Source organism: Phyllobates terribilis, unplaced genomic scaffold (genome assembly GCF_046119375.1).
Source record: "Phyllobates terribilis strain yellow unplaced genomic scaffold, ASM4611937v1 Scaffold_11__3_contigs__length_659146591, whole genome shotgun sequence".
NCBI classification, from domain to species: Eukaryota; Metazoa; Chordata; class Amphibia; order Anura; family Dendrobatidae; genus Phyllobates; species Phyllobates terribilis.
Window position 1 is genome coordinate 310,518,966 of NW_027362771.1, and position 21,365 is coordinate 310,540,330.

The following is a 21,365-nucleotide window of genomic DNA, read 5'->3' on the forward strand; positions in this document are numbered from 1 at the left end:
CTTGCGTCTCTGGACCTTTCTGCCTCCTTCTCTCTGCTTCAGGCCTGGCCCTGGAGCTGGGCCCAGCCAGAGCCACAGCTCCCTGTCAGCCCTCTCTGACTGCACTCCTCTCTCCACGGAACAGACCCTGTCTCCAGATGGTGCCCACCTTATATACTCCCTCTATGTGTGAGCCCAGGTGACTAGCACCCAATGGGCTCCTAGCTATCCCCAGAGTACCTCCCCTATCTGCTCCTACACTACAGGGATATTCCTCCCCCCTCCCCACTCCAGCCGGGGACAGACGCTGTCGTACCTGCACATCTTCCTAGTGGGAGTACCGTTGTTCTGTCCCCCGGAAATGGGGTGAGTGTAGTGCATGCAGTAGTCTGAGCTCTGTTCCACACTCCATCCTTACCCGGGAGTGGAATACCACACCTCTGGTTCGAGGTGCAATACCCCTGTAGCAGCCGAGTCCTCGGGGTGCTACAATAGCGCCACCTATTGGAAGCAGCAATCCTACTAGTCACCTAAGTCATATTGCATGACTCGTTAAAGGGTCACTTGTGATTTGTAGGATTGCTGCTTCCCATAGGTGGCGCTATAGAGTTCACATCCTCTTTTTCTCTGAAGAAGCAATTTGCAAATTGATTGCTTTGAAATGGGATGCAATAGTGAAATCCTGGACAAGTTGTAATAAAATAAAAGTATCAAACCTGCCTGCTTAGATGTGTGATCGTCTGACGAACGCTGCTGTTTATTATCAGTGTTCACTGATCTTGTTTTATCATGTTTCCCCAACTTTTCTTTCAATGAGGTCAAACTCCCAATCAGATCCTGTGTTGAAAGGAGGACATTCTTCACCGATGTACTAGAAGACGCCTCATATGGACTCTGTTGACAATAACAATTGTTTTCATACATTATTATACATTATATTGAATGCATACATAATAACAAATTGTTTGTTTCTAGGAAAAGTATCACAATCATACAAGGCAATGGTAATTAAAAAGAAGACCTGATGCAACCAAAAAGACTACAAAACAGGCATGTGTGTACAAAATCACTCAGCATTTTGTGTAAACTCCAAATAGTGTCATGTGGTTAAATCAAGGAAAATATACAACTAAATAAGAAAAATAGCAAATCCTGTACAATTTCTATCTTATTGTTTTGTCCTTGATGTGTTGCAATTAAAACTAAAACATATATTCATATATAAATAATTATTCTGTAGCTGTCCCAGGAGATGAGCTATTTCCCTTTTCAGGACAATCCTGTGATAAATAAAATAATTAATATAATATATAAACAACAAGTTGCAAATATTGCTTTGGGAAATGATTATGTTCTGATTGGCATATACTGGTGTATGTACAGTGGGTACGGAAAGTATTCAGACCCCTTTAAATTTTTCACTCTTTGTTTCATTGCAGCCATTTGGTAAATTCTAAAAACTTCATTTTTTTCTCATTAAAATCCACTCTGCACCCCATGTTAACTGAAAAAAAACAGAAATGTAGAAATTTTTGCAAATTTATTAAAAAAGAAAAACTGAAATATCACATGGTCATATGTATTCAGACCCTTTGCTCAGACACTCATATTTAAGTCACATGCTGTCCATTTCCTTGTGATCCTCCTTGAGATGGTTTTACTCCTTCATTGGAGTCCAGCTGTGTTTAATTAAACTGATAGGACTTGATTTGGAAAGGCACACACCTGTCTATATAAGACCTCAGAGCTCACAGTGCATATCAGACCAAATGAGAATCATAAGCTCAAAGGAACTTCCCAAGGAGCTCAGAGACAGAATTGTGGCAAGGCAGAGATCTGGCCAAGGTTACAAAATAATTTCTGCATTACTCAAGGTTTCTAAGAGCACAGTGGCCTCCATAATCCTTAAATGGAAGAAGTTTGGAATCGCCAGAAGTCTTCCTAGACCTGGCCATCCAGACAAACTGAGCAATCATGAGAGAAGAGCATTGGTGAGAGAGGTAAAGAAGAACCCCAAGATCACTGTGGCTGAGCTCCAGAGATGCAGCAGGGAGATGGGAGAAAGTTCCAGAAAGTCAACTATCACTGCAGCCCTCCACCAGTCGGGCCTTTATGGCAGAGTGGCCTGACGGAAGCCTCTCCTCAGTGCAAGACATATGAAATCCCGCATAGTGTTTGCTCAAAAACACATGAAGGACTCCCAGACTACAAGAAATAAGATTCTCTGGTCTCATGAGACAAAGATAGAACTTTTTGGTGATAATTCTAAGTGGTATGTGTGGAGAAAACCATGCACTGCTCATCACCTGCCCAATACAATCCCAACAGTGAAACATGGTGGTGGCAGCATCATGCTATGGGGGTGTTTTTCAGCTGCAGGGACAGGACGACTGGTTGCAATTAAAGGAAACATGAATGTGGCGAAGTACAGAGATATCCTGGATGAAAACCTCTTCAAGAGTCCTCTGGACCTCAGACTTGGCTGAAGGTTCACCTTCCAACAAGACAATGACCCTAAGCACACAGCTAAAATAACAAAGGAGTGCTTCAGCACAACTCTGTGACCATTCTTGACTGGCCCAGCCAGAGCCCTGACCTAAACCCAATTGAGCATTTCTGGAGAGACCTGAAAATGGCTGTCCACCAACGTTCATCATCCAACCAGACGGAACTGGAGAGGATCTGCAAGGAAGAATGGCAGAGGATCCCCAAATCCAGGTGTGAAAAACTTGTTGCATCATTCCCAAGAAGACTCATGGCTGTACTAGCTCAAAAGGGTGCTTCTACTCAATACTGAGCAAAGGGTCTGAATACTTATGACCATGTGATATTTCAGTTTTTCTTTTTTAGTAAATTTGCAAAAATTTCTATATTTCTGTTTTTTTCCAGTCAAGATGGGGTGCTGAGTGTAATTTAATGAGAAAAAAATGAACTTTTTAGAATTTACCAAATGGCTGCAATGAAACAAAAGTGAAAACTTTAAAGGAGTCTGAATACTTTCCGTACCCACGGTATATATGTATATATATATAATTATAATGTGCCAAACAGAACATAATTATTAATTAAGCTAAGCAATATTTGCAACTTGTAGAATATGATATTTACATTGATTATTTTCTTTATTACAGAATTGTCTTGAGAAGCAAAATGGCTAACCTCCTGGGACAACTGCAGAATAATTATATATATATGTTTTAGTTTTAATTGCAACTTATGAAAAGGACAAGACAATAAGATAGAAATTGTACAAGACAATAAATAAATAGGTGCCACAGAGGCCACATATTATAGTGATTGAGGTCTTGCTTGCTCTCCAAAGGGTGCCATATTAATGTCAATATTCTGGCACACAACCATTTGGCACTGGACATGACCAAACCAAAATTCTATTGTACATTATGAAGAGTTAGTAATTTTGAGGCCGAAAAGATAAAAATATTGTTCTTATACTGACAACCAAGTCACCATTGTCCTTCAGTAATAGACAAGAAGTCTGTTTTCTAAATCATTGCTTTAAAAACATTTTCACAATTGAACAGAGGAATATGCAATACAATTTCTCGCATTTCTCTGTTCAACTGTGAAAATGTTTTAAAAACAATGCTTTAGAAAACAGACTTCTTGTCTATTGCTGAAGGACAATGCTGACTTGGTTGTGTGTATGAGAACATTATTTTGATCTCGATCACTATAGTATGTGGTCTCCGTGACACAAATTTCTTTTATTTCTTATTTCTTATCTTTATCTATACCTTTCTAATTGTAACTTTAATTCTAAATACATTTTCTTTCTATTTAAATAACCTGTGAAAAACGGATATTTGTATGAGCGCAAATTTCCATATCACCTATGTCTAGCTGTGAGAAAACAGGCTGCAGAAGGAGCCTCTCCCCTCTGTTTTGTCTGCAAGTGGACAAAGATTGAGCCCCTCTTCTTCGCTAATCCATACCCCTTCAAGAGGAAATTCACTGTTGTGTGTTGTGTAGGATTTCTACAAGACTGTTTCACAAAAATAAGTAGACTGACACTTGGAATAAGTATATTTCCTGTTTACTTACTGTCATTTCTACTTTAAAAATAAAGTTTGCCTTCGGCACTTACCAGCTGGGACATTAAGGGCTTAATATTGTCAATGGTTCCATCAGCTTTATCTTCATTGGTCGTATAGCCAAGTCCACTGCACACACATTTTTCAACACACATCGGTTCTAGTTTTGATTTACTTTTGTGGACGTTCCCAACCGTTGTGATTTCAGTTTCTGATTCTTCCTCTGTTCTTGATTTCTTGTATTGTGTCTCTGCTGCACCTTTGCCTCCACTGTCTGTCGTAGTGTCATCTAGCCCAGCCTGGGTCAGAGGATCTCCTCTCTCACTTGTGGCTACCTTTATTGTAGTATTTCCAGCTTTCTGTGCTGGGTTTACTGTAGTCTTATCAGCACCTTTTGTTTGTTCTTCATTAGACATAGGTGTCTTTATATTAGGTATGTCATTATCCCCTATTTCCCTATATGGGGGTAGAAATGTATCTTTTGTTACTGTTCCCATTTTGCTTGGTACCTGAGACCTTTCTTCCTTTATTGTCTCAAACTCATCTGAAGATTCAAGTTTCTCTAAGGTCATTTTTTTCATTTGATTTCTATTCTCTGCTTTTTTCTTACATTGCGATTCCCTAGTGCTGTCACAGCCTTGTGAGTGGCACGTCATCTGCTCAGCATCCTCTGTGTCTGGAATTGGAGGCTGTTGGTAGCAAAATAAATACATAGTCAGACACTACCAATGCTAAACTAGAATATTATTATTATTATTATTATTATTATTAAAGTTAGTATTAGATAATTTGATGATGATTCTAACAACTATCTTAATTTCAAGGCGATTAGATCATAATTAAAGGGTTACTTTCAACTTCTTGAATGGGTAAAATTGCAAATTATTTGTAAAAACAAGCAAGTTTGCAATTTACTTATTAAAAATCTTCTCATTCTCAAGAACAGAGGGATTTTTAATTCTATTATTTACTGCTTGTTGCCTAGGTTACCACTGCAGTCAAACAGTGGTGGCCGGTCTCCGAGACAACAGCTCAGTGCTGGCAAGCTCTTTGCCATAAAGCTTGTAAGCTCTTCTCTGAAGCCATCCAGATAGTGGGATCTGGCCATCTTCAGTGCTCCTGCACTCCTTCTTTGCTGCAGAGTCAAAGCTGCTTCTGCTTGCATAATCAAAGAAAGACGGATTTTGGTAAGACCTTACCTGTAAAATCCTTTTCAGCGAAGGAAGGAAGGGAGACACAGATTCATTACTAGTGGGTAGGCGGAGCCCCTCAGGATAGTTCACCTCAGATTTATAAAAAGTGACGACCGGCCCCTCCAGCTTAGGCTCCTCCTACTCCCATGTTCCTCAGTTCGTACACAAGCTAAGGAAGAGCAGATAACACCAGCAGAACAACACAACCCCTTCTGAAAAATCAGAAATGCGAGAGAACAGGTTATACATATAACAGAAAGAACACACAGTCCCAGGCACTACTCACTGGACCTGACAACTGTGATGAGCTGGCAATGCTGGAACAGAGCCCTAGCGCGCCGACCCCAGTCCCGATGACCGCCATCAGAGAGGAGTCGCGCCGAATCTGGAAAAACAATAATGCACTTCTGCCCTGGGGGGGTGCTGTGTCTCCCTTCCTTCCTTCGCTGAAAAGGATTTTACAGGTAAGGTCTTACCAAAATCCATCTTTCAGCAGCAGAAGGGAAGGAAGGGAGACACAGATCCATTACTAGTGGGACGTCCCAAAGCAGTCCAGAACTCAAGGGTGGGAAACAGTGGCAGAATCGCCAATACCCCAACAACTTAGTCAAGCGCTCAACAAGCGCCGAAACTAGATAAAGAGATAACTTAAACCACCGCCGCCTGCAGGACCCTGCGTCCCAAGGCCTCATCGGTGGAAGCACTCACGTCCACTTTATAAAATTTTGTAAAAGTGTGAACGGAGTGCCAGGTAGCCGCCCGGCAGAGCTGCGCTGCCGAGGCCCCCTGATGAAAAGCCCACGACGAACCAACAGCTCTCGTGGAATGAGCTCGAACCTTAACCGGACAAGGCTCGCCCCTGAGCCGGTACGCTTCCAGGATAGCCGAACGTATCCACCGAGCTATAGTGTCCTTGGAGGCCCGCTGACCACGCCGACGACCAGCAGGAATCACAAAAAGAGAGTCCGACTTCCGAAACCCTTGCGTGATTGACAGATAGAACTTCAAAGCCCGCACCAAATCCAACGAGTGCAAGGCTCGCTCCTTTGGACTTTTCGGATTCGGACAGAGGGAGGGCAACACGATGTCCTGATTGACGTGGAAACACGACACCACTTTAGGCAAAAAATCGCCACGGGTACGAAGCACCACTCGATCCGGATGGAACTCCAGAAAAAGGGGGCGAGCAAGACAGTGCCGCCAACTCAGAAACCCTTCTCAAGGAGGTGACCGCCACCAGGAAGGCCACCTTCCAAGAAAGTAAGTAAAGCGTAGTTGAATCCATAGGCTCAAACGGTCCATGCTGAAGAGCCTCCAAGACTAGATTGAGCCGCCAAGGAGCCACAAACGCCCTCAGAGGCGGAAATTGACGTGCAACCCCGCGAAAAAAGGAGCGCACATCCCTGCGCGAGGCAATAGCCTTCCGAAAAAGCACAGATAGTGCAGATACCTGACCCCGCAAGGTACCAACCGCCAGACCCTTGGTCAAACCACATTGCAGAAAAGCCAAGAAGTTGGGAATGGAAAAAACCCTCAAGTTCCTTGACGATCCAGAACACCATGAATAGAAGACCTCCCAAGTTCTGTGATAAATCCTGGTCGTAGCTGGACCTCTGGCCGCCCGTAAGGTGGCAATGACCTCGGCCGAAAATCCACGACGGGTCAAGATCTCGGTCTCAAGTGCCACGCCGTCAAACGAAGCGACTTCAGGTCTGGATGACGAATGGGCCCTTGGGATAACAGGTCAGGGCGAAGAGGCAGTGGAAACGGAGGCACCGTCAGAAGAGACACCAGCGTTGAATACCACGCCCTCCGCGGCCAATCCGGCGCCACCAAAATTGCCGGAATCCGTTCGAGTTTGATCCGCCGGATGACCAGAGGAAGCAAGGATACCGGCGGAAACACGTATATCAGCTCGAACTGGTCCCACGGGGCCACCAGAGCATCTACCGCCACAGCCTCCGGGTCCCTGTACCTGGACATAAACGTCGGAATCCTGGCGTTCAGCCTGGATGCCATCAAGTCCACCTGGGGAATCCCCCAACGGGAGCATAGCAGTGTAAAAACTTCCGGATGAAGACTCCATTCTCCGGGATCCAGCTGCTCGCGACTGAGGAAGTCCGCCGTGATATTCGGCACTCCTGGGATGTGAATCGCGGAAATGGCTGGGACCCTGGACTCGGCCCATACCAGGATCCGAGAGACCTCCATCATGAGTCTGGAACTCCTCGTTCCGCCCTGATGGTTGATATACGCGACCGCTGTCGCATTGTCCGTTTGAATCCGGACCGGCAGACCGCTCAAGGGGATCGTCCAATGTCGGAGGCAGAGAAAAATCGCCCTCAACTCCAGGATGTTGATCGGCATAGATGACTCCTCTGACGACCAGACCCCCTGAACCCAGAGATCGTTCCAAACCCCCCCCCAGCCAGTCAGGCTGGCATCGGTGGTAATGACCGACCACCGTGGGAGGAGGAAGGATTTCCCCAGGGATAAAGCCTCCGGATGTAACCACCATCCAAGAGACTCTCGCACCCTGCGGGAGATACCGACAGAGCGATCTAGCGAAGCCGGCGATCGGTCCCAACGGGTCAGAATAAGATTTTGGAGACCCCAGGAATGAAATTGTGCAAAAGGTACCGCTTCCATTGCTGCCACCATCAGACCCAGAAGGCGCATACACTTCCGAAGGGGCATTGCCATCGCCGACCTCATAACCTGTACATGGTGTCGAAGGTTCGCTTGTTTGTCCGAAGGCAGGGACACCACCGCTCGGACTGTGTCAAAATGCATCCCTAAGAACAGGATTGACTGCGACGGTTCCAAAGACGACTTCTTCCATTTGACCAGCCACCCGAAGTCCTCCAGGTGCTGAAGGGAGAGATCGCGAGCCGTTACCGCCTCCTCCGCTGTGGATGACACAATCAAGAGGTCGTCCAGGTAGGGGAGAATCGTAACTCCTTGCTTTCGAAGGAGCGCCATGAGCGGCGCCAAAATCTTTGTAAAAACCCTGGGCGCCGAGGCCAACCCGAATGGTAGGGCCACAAACTGGTAATGGGCCTGACCTATGGCGAACCGCAGGAAGCGCTGGTGAGCCCTGCCGATAGGGACATGTAAATAGGCGTCGCGGATGTCGATCGACACCAAAAAATCGTGCTGCGACAGGACCGCCACGACGGAGCGAAGAGACTCCATACGGAATTTTCGGGTCCGGACATGCAAATTCAAATCTTTGAGGTCCAGAATAGGGCGAAACTTGTCCTCCTTTTTGGGAACCACAAAAAGCTTGGAGCAAAACCCCCTTCCCTGGTCCTCCGGCGGAACCGGAATCACCACACCCTGCTGCAGAAGAGAGTCGACCTCCTGCAGCAGAGCGGCAGCTAGCTTGGGCTCGGACGGGATGCGCGACTGACGAAACCTGTCCGGGGGTCGAGAATGAAACTCTATGAAATAACCTTCCGACATAACCCGCGTCACCCAGGCGTCCGATACGTGTGACGCCCAAATAGACCCGAATTGTAGAAGACGACCTCCCACCCCAGAGCCCTCGAGAGGGTTCCTGGCTTCAGTCCACCTTAGCGGGCTTTTTGTCAACCTCCCGCTTGTCCTGACGGAAATGTTGTTTCCAGGGAGTACGGGATTTCTGGGAGGACTTCTTTCCGGAAGGCGAGGAACGATCCGATCTCCAAGAAGGCTGACCGAACCGACCCCGGGGCCGAAAGGACCGACGACCACTACCGGCACTTGACCTGTCGGACGTAGTAACCGCTGCCTTTCGCTGCGGCAAGGCCGTATCTTTGGCCTTGGCTTTAGCAATCAGCTCCGTGAGGTCCGAACCAAACAGCTGACCTCCCTTGTACGCCAGACTCAGCAAACCCTGTTTGGATACTGCGTCACCGGTCCACTGTTTAAGCCACAGTGCTCTCCTGACAGAGACGGCCGAGGATTGAGCCCTGGACATCACCGCAGTAGTATCCAGCACTGCGTCCCTGCCATTTCGGGCCGCTTCTTCCAAGAGCTGGAAGAGCCTTTCCACTTCAGACAGCGGAGTTCCATCTTGTCATGCCGTCCGCAGCTGATCCAACCACTGCAGTGAAGCCTCATCAGCCCACATGGCCCCCAAGGCCGCTCGGAATCCGTGACCCGCGGCCTCGTAGATGGACTTTGCCGCTGACTCCGTCCTTCTGTCCAGCGGGTCCTGGAGACTCGCCTTCCCTTTAACAGGAAGCAAAGAGGATTTGCTCAGCTGAGACAATGGCACATCCACTTCAGGAAAGGGGACCCAATTAGTGATCGTTTCCGTGGAACAGGGATACAGGGCATCAAACAACCGCGCCCCTTGGAAACGTTTATCCGGACACAGACGTTCTTTCTCCACCGCCTTGTTAAGTTCCTCATGCATCGGCAGCGTCGAGCGAGCCCGACGCGACTCCTGATACAGCCGGGCCGATTTGCCAGGGCGCTCCGTCACCTCTTCAGACAGTTGTAACGCTTCCCGCATAGCTTCAACAAAAGCGTCCACGCAGCCCGAAAGCGAAGCAGAGCGACCCCGCCGATTCTCTTCATCAGAATTGGAGATCTCACCAGAAGAGTCTGTCGGCGATTCTGAAGCCTCCGACGCACTGCGCGGAGGAGACGGCGCCGCCACAAGCCTGTGACGCTTCTTGCTTCTAGACGTCGGTTGGGACTTAGCAGAGACCCAATGACCCAGGAGGTCAGACAGACTGTCAATGGAGCGAGTGAGCGCCTCCACCTTAACATCACTGAGACCCCCAACTAGCGTCGAACCTGACGCCGTTGAAGACCCCGGCGTATCAGATACGCGTGACCGATCCTGAAACGGACCGGGAGAGAGGTCCGCAACCCCTGGTCCCTGATCCGACATGCCCCCACACAGTTGCGAGCGTCGCGGATAAGGCGGTAATAACCTTACAATGGGTGCAGTAACCAAGGATGTGTGAATTCCACTATCACAGCCTGTTCTTGCACAAAAAATCACCCGGCACTGAAGGGTTAAAGCTCCTCCTAGAAGGAGAAAAGCTACCCCAGCGGCCTGCTGAGTAAAAGTTAACCTGACACACTAGAGAAAAGCACCCTCTGATTCCAGAAGGGTGCACCTCCAGAGAGGGTTAACAGCCTGATGGGCCAGACCCCGTTCAGAAGGGGTTAACGCTACTGATCCACACTACCTTTTTTGTGAGGTGTGTGTCAGAGCCATCTCAGCATGGGAAGAAGCAGCGCCGTATACAGCACACCCTGTCAGCTAGGACATAAGGAAAGTGCTCTGCGCTGTAGAAGGAACTTTCTGCCTAAAAGGCAGGAGAGACTCACCAGCTGGCGTAGAAACTGCTCTTCTCGGTGTGATGAGAGCGGGGAGCAGGGAGTAGGAGCCGCAGCACGAGGATGGACGCTGGCCGGAAGAAGGGGCAGGGGCCTCTCCAGCGCGCGCTTTCCCACTTCCTGTCACAAACAGGCAGCAGAGAGACGCTAAGCCACGCCCCCCGCCAAATATGAAAAGAGTGCGCGAATCCTCAGTCCCCGCTCCCCTGCCCGCCGAGGATCAAGCGCTGCATGCAGAGGAGAAATCCCTGCAAGCAGAAAAAAACAGCAGTCACCACAAAAACACATATACAGTGACAGCGGCTGCCGCAGCACTCCATAAGAGCACTTACCCAGCTGAGCGCCACAGGGACCCCCAGGGATGTGTGGTGCCATGGCCCTTGCTCCCCCCCACGGCGGAGCACGCAGGGACCCCACAAGAGTGGTGTGCGTCTCCGCCAGGGAGCGCCCTGTATCCCCCGGGGCAAGCAGGGTTCTGCGGGGACCTCCTTAGGGGGTACGCAGATCCACCAGGGGAGGGTCAGGGGTCCCAGCAGCGCTGAGACCCCCTGAGACCTCTAGACCATGGGGGGTCCAGGTCTCTGGATAAAAATAATAAAATCTTCTGAGGAGCTGCAAAGGCAGCGACTATCCTCTGCGACCTCAAATTTAAAACTGAGGAACATGGGAGTAGGAGGAGCCTAAGCTGGAGGGGCCGGTAGTCACTTTTTATAAATCCTGAGGAGCTCCGCCTACCCACTAGTAATGAATCTGTGTCTACCTTCCTTCCCTTCTGCTGCTGAAATTACAGTTTGGGACAGAGGAGTAACCATGCCATTGGTCTAAGCTAAAAATTTTTCAAGAGGGCACCAACCCTGGTAAGCAAGAAGTCTGGGGAGCAGTGCACCCCTAAAGACAGAACATGAACCCTTTAAGTGTTTTATCATCTTAAATATTTTTTCATAAATGTTACCACAACTCTGGTTTCTATCTCTCCACATCCACAGGGTTAGCCTCTTATAAAGCTCAGAATCATTATTTCCTTATAGAATTATACATAGGAAAACAAACTGAATAGAGATTTATATTACTTCCCTTGAATTCACTGTAATATATCAACTGTTAAACAACAGCTACAGTCTGTAAGATTGCATTAGGCTGTGTGTGCGTGGAAGTTTCATGAGGCTTTCATGTGAATGTTGATTTTGTGGCAGAAGTATTGGTAAAATGGACTTAAAGGGGTTCCTCAGGAATGTAATAAAGTGGCTCACGTCACATAATTCAAATGCAGCCCATACTAGTCAGGATGGGCTGCAGTCTGAAGAAACAGAGCTCTTGAGGCCAGTGTGTCAACTGCCAAAAAATTGTATTTATCCAGCCTCATTCCTCCGTTCCCAGTTATCTGAGGGGAAGATATATTTCTTCTTCTGTCACACACTTCTCCTTGGCTCTCGGAGATGCATGTGCTTATGATACAGCTCTTGTCAGTTCATCCATAAGTCTTGGGAGCAGTGTTCCTTCAGGCTGCAGCTGTTATGATAGGCTACAAGCACTAAGGAAAGACAGGAGATCTGTCCCTACAATAGAACTAAGCTAGATCCCTACGATGTAATGGGGAACCTGATCCTGCGATCAGACCCGCTAAAGTCCTCAGCTAGTCTGAACGAAGACCTATAGATGTGAGGGAGGGATCCCTACAAGAACTAGGGACTGGGAGAAAGATGGACACCTCCTAGCAGAAATTGTAGCAGTAAAAAGACAAACAAACAACATAGAACATAGAGGTCAAAAGACATAGCTAAACTGACTGAGAAAGGTTACAAAGCACCTGGCTAGCTTAAGAGTAGAAATTACAATGAAGTCCAGCATGGCCAGAAGGGCGGAGCAGGATTAAATAGGCAAAAAAGGTCATGTGACCAGCAAAATAGAAAAAACCTAACAGGAGAGTTCTAACAGTACCCCCTTTTCTATGAGGATCCTCCGGATCCCCTAGGCCCAGGCTTATCAGGAAACCTCTTGTGAAACGCTCTGACAAGTCTGGAAGCAGAAACATCATCCGCCCTCACCCATGAGTTATCCTCGAGACCGAAACCCTTCCAAGCGACGAGATACTGCAAACTCCCCCTATACCGTCTAGAATTAAGGATGCGGGAAATTTCATATTCCCCGTCCTCCACCACCGGAGGAACAGTGGCAGTGGCGTCTCTATCTGATACATCAGCTTTTTTCAATAGAGAAACATGAAACACCGGATTAATCTTCCAGGAGGTAGGAACCTCCAACCTAACAGCCGATTGGTTAACTACCTGAAGCACCTTAAAGGGCCTTACAAATTTGGGACCCAATTTTTTAGAAGGAATCCTCAACCGCAGATTCTTAGAGGACAACCAAACCATGTCACCAACCGTAAACAAAACCTCTTGACGTTTCCTGTCAAAGTACCTCTTAGATTTTTTGTTAGCCTCCTGAAGATTACCATGCACATCCGTCCAAACTCTCTCCAAATCACCGGAAAAACTCTCCTCCTCAGGCACAGCCGATACCAATTTGGAGAATGACCCAAAAGACGGATGTCTCCCAGAACAACAAAAAAAAGGCGAACACCCAGCAGAAGAGGATGTATGGTTGTTAAGAGCAAATTCAGCAAGCGGCAGAAACTCAGACCACCCCTCTTGATTGTCTGCCACAAAACAACGCAAGAACAGCTCAACATCCTGATTCTTCCTTTCTGTCTGGCCATTAGACTCAGGATGATATCCAGATGAAAACGACAAATGAACTCCCAACCTGTCACAAAAGGCACGCCAAAAACGAGCCACGAACTGAGGTCCCCTATCAGAAACATTGTCAGTAGGAACACCATGGAGTCTGACAATTTCCTTGACAAAGGCCTTAGCGAGTGTCTTAGTGCAGGGCAGTTTGATGAAGGGAACCAAGTGACACATCTTGCTAAAACGGTCCACGACCACCCAGATCACCGTGAAACCCTCAGAGGAGGGAAGGTCAGTAATAAAGTCCATAGCCAGATGTGTCCAAGGTGCACTACGAACCTCCAGAGGGCAAAGCAACCCCGCAGCAGGAGTACGAGAAGACTTAGATCTAGCACACACAGTACATTGACGCACCCACTTAATGACTTCCTTCTGCCATCCAGGCCACCAAAAACTGCGACCCACAAGTCTCTTGGTCTCAGAAATTCCTGGATGACCTGCCAACCGAGACTCATGACACTCAACAAACAAATCTCTCCTAAAGGTCCTAGGCACAAACAACCTCCCATGGGGAGTGTTAGAAGGGGCATTCTCCTGTGCTTTAAGAATCTCATCTTCCAAAACGGAGTCCAATGCAGCAATCACAACACCTTCTTGTAAAATGCTCTCCTCCTCCTCAGCACCGACCATGGGAGAAAAGCTGCGAGACAACGCATCAGCTTTAACATTCTTGGTACCCAGGATGTAAGTAACGGAAAAATTAAATCGCGGAAAAAAAAAGTGCCCACCTAGCCTGACGGGCATTCAAGCGCTTGGCAGCATCAAGATAGATCAGATTTTTATGATCAGTGAAAACCTGAATGGGAAATTCAGCACCTTCCAAGAGATGATGCCAGTGTTCAAATGCGAGTTTAATAGCCAGCAAATTACCAATATTGTAATTAAGTTCAGTCTCAGAAAATTTTTTTGAAAAAAAGGCACAGGGATGTACTCCATCCTTGTTTTCCTGAGACAACACTGTACCGACCCCCACAGAAGAAGCATCAACCTCAACCACAACGGCTTAGTCACATCAGGCTGCATAAGGATGGGGGCAGAGCTGAACCTCTCCTTTAGAAACACAAATGCTTCAATGGCCTCAGTAGTCCACTGAACCGTATTAGCACCTTTCCTGGTGAGATCGGTCAGTGGTTTAACAATAATAAAAAAATTTGTAATGAATTTTCTGTAATAATTGACGAAACCCAAAAACCTCTGTATCGATTTCAAACCAATAGGCCTAGGCCATTCCTGCACAGCTTGAACTTTAACCGGGTCCATCTCAAAGCCCTCGCTGGAGATAATGTAGCCCAAAAAACTAATTCTCTGTACAGCGAACTCACATTTCTCTAGCTTAGCAAAAAGCGAATTGTCAATTAATAACTGTAATACCTCACGTACGCTCCGCCAATGAGACTCCAGATCAGGCGAATAAATCAAAATGTCATTGTAATGCACACGCCCGGACTGACTGGCGTGTGCGTGTTTAGTGGTTCCACTGCGCCATGAACCGGAGAGTGCCTGGAGGGGCGTAACTAAGTATCTGCCCGATCCGACCAAGGTCGCACGACGGCATACGACGCCAGTGCACCAGGGAGGAACCGAGCAGAGGGACCAGGGTCTACTCCAGGTCAGACTCCGGACACGGCTGTTGACCCACACCAATACAGGAACAGGCAGACTAGAGCGCAGGCTGGGTAGGGTCCAGTACAGACTGGGAGACAAATTCGGAGCCGCAGATTCGGTAAACAAACAGAGTAAAGCGAAACTGCAGGTGCGGTAGTCAAGGCCGAGCAGAGCAGAACCGCAGACGCGGTAAACAAGGCAGAGCAGACCAAAACCGCAGACGCGGTAGACAAGGCAGAGCAGAGCAAAACCACAGACGCGGTAGAGAAAGCTGAGCAAAGCGAAACCGCAGACACGGTGGACAGGGCTGAGCAAAGCGAAACCACAGACGCGGTGGACAGGGCTGAGCAAAGCGAAACCGCAGACGCGGTGGACAGGGCTGAGCAAAGCGAAACCGCAGACGCGGTGGACAGGGCCGAGCAAAGCGAAACCGCAGACGCGGTGGACAGGGCTGAGCAAAGCGAAACCGCAGACGCGGTGGACAGGGCCGAGCAAAGCGAAACCGCAGACGCGGTGGACAGGGCTGAGCAAAGCGAAACCGCAGATGCGGTGAACAGGGCTGAGCAAAGCGAAACCGCAGACACGGTAGTCAAGGCTGAGCACAGCAAAACCGCAGACGCGGTAGAGAAAGCTGAGCAAAGCGAAACCACAGACGCGGTGGACAGGGCTGAGCAAAGCGAAACCGCAGACGCGGTGGACAGGGCTGAGCAAAGCGAAACCGCAGACGCGGTGGACAGGGCTGAGCAAAGCGAAACCGCAGACGCGGTGGACAGGGCTGAGCAGGCAAGAACCGCCGAAGCGGCAAGCAAGGCAGAGCAGAGGGGACAGGGCTCTGTTCACACGGAACAGACTGGAAGGGAAAGGCAGAACCAGGTACACGCAGGATACTTGCAATGAAGTAGCGAGTGGACTCTAAACTCACAAACGAGAGTACAGAGACAACGAGTAGGAGATAGGTACGGGATCAGATTCTGCAAGAAAAGGGAAGGTACGGACATAGAGAAAAACAGGTAACAGGCTAGGAGAGCAAACAGACAAGAACAGGCAAGATACAGGAACGGGTCTAGGTATGCGGCCCCTAGAAGGCGGAAAGAACAGGCTAGGAGCGTGTTCACACTGGCCAGGAAATACAACCTCCAGGGTAGGCAGAAGACAACAGGCTAGAGAGCGTGTACAGACTGCAGGTTAGAGTACACAGGTAGGACACAGTACAGACATGGGAACAGATACTGCAAGACAGGTAACATACACAGGACCTGGCATGTCAGAGACAAAAAGCCAACTGACAGGGCAAGATGCTCAGGCATGGGTTAATTGGGGCAGCTGGTTTAAATACCAGGTGACAGACAGCAATAGGCTGAGGACGCACAAGGGGTGTGCCTACAGCATGTACAAAAAGCAGGAAGTGATCGGGCGCCGCCCTTAAGCAGCAGAAACAGAGGCAAACAGACAGCATGGAGGGAAGCCAGAGAGACATTCTGGATTGGAGATCAAGTGTGCGCTCTTGTACAGTGGGAGATGGACCACTATGCAAGGACGCCGCCAGGTATGTTACAGTACCCCCCCCCCTTACGCCCCCTCTTCTTCAGGCCTGCCAGAATCTTCTGCAGGGAATTCGAGGGCCAATCCTTCACTTCAAGGAGATCACTTCCACTGTCCACAGGAAAAACTGGTCTCATCTGGGTAGCTAGGATGCTACCTCCTATCCAGCCATCCTCAGCAACAGACGAAACAGGTGGAGTACCAGGAACAACACACAAGGAAGTCTCTCTCCACATATTTTCAGGTGGCACCCCAGAGGGTACAGAAGACAACTGGAAGTCCTCCGCCGGGTTGGAGGGGGGCAGAGACTCGAGGGTAACCTCCGCTTCAGAGTACACTTGTTCAGACTCACTGGATGAAGCAGGCGAGGTATCAGGTACCGAGTATAGGAGAGTCTCTGTCCATTCCCTATCAAGTAGCACCCCGAAGGGTTCAGCAGACACCTGGAGGTCCTCTGCCGGGTCAGAGGAGTGCAGAGACTCGGGGGTAACCTCTGCTTCAGAGAACACTAGGTCGGACTCACTGGACGAAGCAGGCGAGGTATCAGGTGCCGAGTATAGGAAAGTCTCTGTCCATTCACCACCAGGTGGCACCCCGAAGGGTTCTGGAGACAACTGGAGGTCCTCCGCCTGGTCGGAGGGGTGTAGAGACTCGGGAGTAACCTCTGTTTCGGAGTACACTAGGTTGGACTCACTCGACGAAGCGAGCGAGGTATCAGGTACAGAGTATAGGAGAGTCTCTGTCCTTTCGCTACCAGGTAGCACCCCGAAGGGCTCAAGAGACAACTGGAGGTCCTCCGCCAGGTCGGAGGGGTGAAGAGACTCATGGGTAACCTCTGCTTCAGAGTACACTAGGTCGGACTCACTGGATGAAGCAGCCGAGGTATCAGGTACCGAGTATAGGAAAGTCTCTATCCATTCGCTACCAGGTAGCACCCCGAAGGGTTCAGGAGACAACTGGAGATCCTCCGCCTGATCGGAGGGGTGTAGAGACTCGGGGGTAACCTCTGCTTCGGAGAACACTAGGTCGGACTCACTGGACGAAGCGGGCGAGGTATCAGGTGCAGAGTATAGGGAAGTCTCTCTCCAATTGTCATCAAGTGGTATCCCGGGGGATTCAGGAGGCAACAGGGGGTCCTCCGGTGAGGATTCTGGGTGGGCAGCAGTCTCTTCGGGCAGGAGAACTGTTGCGCTACCCACGCACATTACCCGTCGGGGCTGCTCCGGGATACTGGGAAGTAAAGCTTCGGCAGGGACTTCAGGGTTAGGATCCTCAAAGACCATACAAAAGGCCACCAGGAAGGCCTGCAGGTCAAGGACGACAGGATCCCATGCTTCCCATAGGGGGGTGACCCATTTCAAGGCATCACCCGCTAGGTAGTCAATCATAAAGGTCACTTTAGCCCAATCGGAAGGAAAATAGAGAGGGTAGGCCTTAAAGTGTAGCATGCATTGTTCCACAAATGCACGACTTTGTTTTGGATCCCCAAAGTACCGTGGCGGATCCGCAGGAACGAGTGCAGAAAGCTCCATCTGGATGGGTGTGAAATTTGCCTGGAATTCAGCTAGTAGCAAAAAAAATAAATAAATAAATTTCTTCTAGATGCACGTATTCGCTGGAAAACGTCTCAGAGAGCGAAGGCCGTGGGGCTCAACGGGAACCATGGCCTGAGCATGCTGTAATGCACACGCCCGGACTGACTGGCGTGTGCGTGTTTAGTGGTTCCACTGTGCCATGAACCGGAGAGTGCCTGGAGGGGCGTAACTAAGTATCTGCCCGATCCGACCAAGGTCGCAAGACGGCATACGACGCCAGTGCACCAGGGAGGAACCGAGCAGAGGGACCAGGGTCTACTCCAGGTCAGACTCCGGACACGGCTGATGACCCACACCAGGGAATACAGGAACAGGCAGACTAGAGCGTAGGCTGGGTAGGGTCCAGTACAGACTGGGAGACAAATTTGGAGCCGCAGATGCGGTAAACAAAAAGAGTAAAGCGAAACCGCAGGTGCGGTAGTCAAGGCTGAGCAGAGCAGAACCACAGACGCGGTAGACAAGGCAGAGCAGAGCAGAACCGCAGACGTGGTAGACAAGGCTGAGCAGAGCAAAACCGCAGACGCGGTAGGCAAGGCTGAGCAGAGCAAAACCACAGATGCGGTAGAGAAAGCTGAGCAAAGCGAAACCGCAGACGCGGTGGACAGGGCTGAGCAAAGCGAAACCGCAGACGCGGTGGACAGGGCTGAGCAAAGCGAAACCGCAGACGCGATGGAGAGGGCTGAGCAAAGCGAAACCGCAGACGCGGTGGACAGGGCTGAGCAAAGCGAAACCGCAGACGCGGTGGACAGGGCTGAGCAAAGCGAAACCGCAGACGCGGTGGACAGGGCTGAGCAAAGAGAAACCGCAGACGCGGTGGACAGGGCTGAGCAAAGCGAAACCGCAGATGCGGTGGACAGGGCTGAGCAAAGCGAAACCGCAGATGCGGTGGACAGGGCTGAGCAAAGCGAAACCGCAGACGCGGTGGACAGGGCCGAGCAAAGCGAAACCGCAGACGCGGTGGACAGGGCCGAGCAAAGCGAAACCGCAGACGCGGTGGACAGGGCCGAGCAAAGCGAAACCGCAGACGCGGTGGACAGGGCCGAGCAAAGCGAAACCGCAGACGCGGTGGACAGGGCCGAGCAAAGCGAAACCGCAGACGCGGTGGACAGGGCCGAGCAAAGCGAAACCGCAGACGCGGTGGACAGGGCCGAGCAAAGCGAAACCGCAGACGCGGTGGACAGGGCCGAGCAAAGGGAAACCGCAGACGCGGTGGACAGGGCTAAGCAAAGCGAAACCGTAGACGCGGTGGACAGGACTGAGCAAAGCGAAACCGCAGACGCGGTGGACAGGGCTGAGCAAAGCGAAACCGCAGACGCGGTGGACAGGGCTGAGCAAAGCGAAACCGCAGACGCGGTGGACAGGGCTGAGCAAAGCGAAACCGCAGACGCGGTGGACAGGGCTGAGCAAAGCGAAACCGCAGACGCGGTGGACAGGGCTGAGCAAAGCGAAACCGCAGACGCGGTGGACAGGGCTGAGCAAAGCGAAACCGCAGATGCGGTGGACAGGGCTGAGCAATGCGAAACCGCAGACGCGGTGGACAGGGCCGAGCAAAGCGAAACCGCAGACGCGGTGGACAGGGCCGAGCAAAGCGAAACCGCAGACGCGGTGGACAGGGCCGAGCAAAGCGAAACCGCAGACGCGGTGGACAGGGCCGAGCAAAGCGAAACCGCAGACGCGGTGGACAGGGCCGAGCAAAGCGAAACCGCAGACGCGGTGGACAGGGCCGAGCAAAGCGAAACCGCAGACGCGGTGGACAGGGCCGAGCAAAGCGAAACCGCAGACGCGGTGGACAGGGCCGAGCAAAGCGAAACCGCAGACGCGGTGGACAGGGCCGAGCAAAGGGAAACCGCAGACGCGGTGGACAGGGCTGAGCAAAGCGAAACCGCAGACGCGGTGGACAGGGCTGAGCAAAGCGAAACCGCAGACGCGGTGGACAGGGCTGAGCAAAGCGAAACCGCAGACGCGGTGGACAGGGCTGAGCAAAGCGAAACCGCAGACGCGGTGGACAGGGCTGAGCAAAGCGAAACCGCAGACGCGGTGGACAGGGCTGAGCAGGCAAGAACCGCCGAAGCGGCAAGCAAGGCAGAGCAGAGGGGACAGGGCTCTGTTCACATGGAACAGACTGGAAGGGAAAGGCAGAACCAGGTACGCACAGGATACTTGCAATGAAGTAGCGAGTGGACTCTAAACTCACAAACGGGAGTACAGAGACAACGAGTAGGAGATAGGTACGGGATCAGATTCTGCAAGAAAAGGGAAGGTACGGACATAGAGAAAAACAGGTAACAGACTAGGAGAGTAAACAGACAAGAACAGACAAGATACAGGAACGGGTCTAGGTATGCGGCCCCTAGAAGGCGGAAAGAACAGGCTAGGAGCGTGTTCACACTGGCCAGGAAATACAGCCTCCAGGATAGGCAGAAGACAACAGGCTAGAGAGCGTGTACAGACTGCATGTTAGAGTACACAGGTAGGACACAGTACAGACACGGGAACAGATACTGCAAGACAGGTAACATACACAGGACCTGGCATGTCAGAGACAAAAAGCCAACTGACAGGGCAAGATGCTCAGGCATGGGTTAATTGGGGCAGCTGGTTTAAATACCAGGTGACTGACAGCAATAGGCTGAGGACGCACAAGGGGTGTGCCTACAGCAGTTACAAAAAGCAGGAAGTGATCGGGCCCCGCCCTTAAGCAGCAGAGACAGAGGCAAACAGACAGCATGGAGGGAAGCCAGAGAGACATTCTGGATTGGAGATCAAGTGCGCGCTCTTGCACAGTGGGAGATGGACCACTATGCAAGGATGCCGCCAGGTACAGTGCCTACAAGTAGTATTCAACCCCCTGCAGATTTAGCTGGTTTGATAAGATGCAAATAAGTTAGAGCCTTCAAACTGCAAACGAGAGTAGGTTTTATGAACAGAAGCATAAATCTTAAAAACCAAAAAGTTATGTTGCTCAGTTGAATTTTATTAAATTTTAAACATAAAAGTGTGGGTCAATTATTATACAACCCCTATGTTTAATATTTTGTGGAATAACCCTTGTTTGCAATTACAGCTAATAATCGTCTTTTATAAGACCTGATCAGGCCGGCACAGGTCTGTGGAGTTATCTTGGCCCACTCCTCCATGCAGATCTTCTCCAAGTTATCTAGGTTCTTTGGGTGTCTCATGTGGACTTTATTCTTGAGCTCCTTCCACAAGTTTTCAATTGGGTTAAGGTCAGGAGACTGACTAGGCCACTCCAACACCTTGACTTTTTCCCTCTTGAACCAGGCCTTGGTTTTCTTGGCTGTGTGCTTT

At 50.0% G+C, this 21,365-nt stretch overlaps 1 protein-coding gene across 1 annotated transcript in view; it reads right to left on the minus strand.

Annotated features, from left to right (window-relative positions):
* Window positions 1-21,365, minus strand: part of LOC141167260 (uncharacterized) — a 133,430-nt gene that overhangs the window by 82,747 nt on the left and 29,318 nt on the right. The window contains exons 8-9 of the mRNA XM_073654696.1: window positions 4,085-4,720; window positions 700-873 (exon numbers count right to left, since the gene is read on the minus strand). Coding sequence (XP_073510797.1) covers window positions 700-873; window positions 4,085-4,720 — 810 coding nt within the window. The remainder of the gene's footprint in view (window positions 1-699; window positions 874-4,084; window positions 4,721-21,365) is intronic.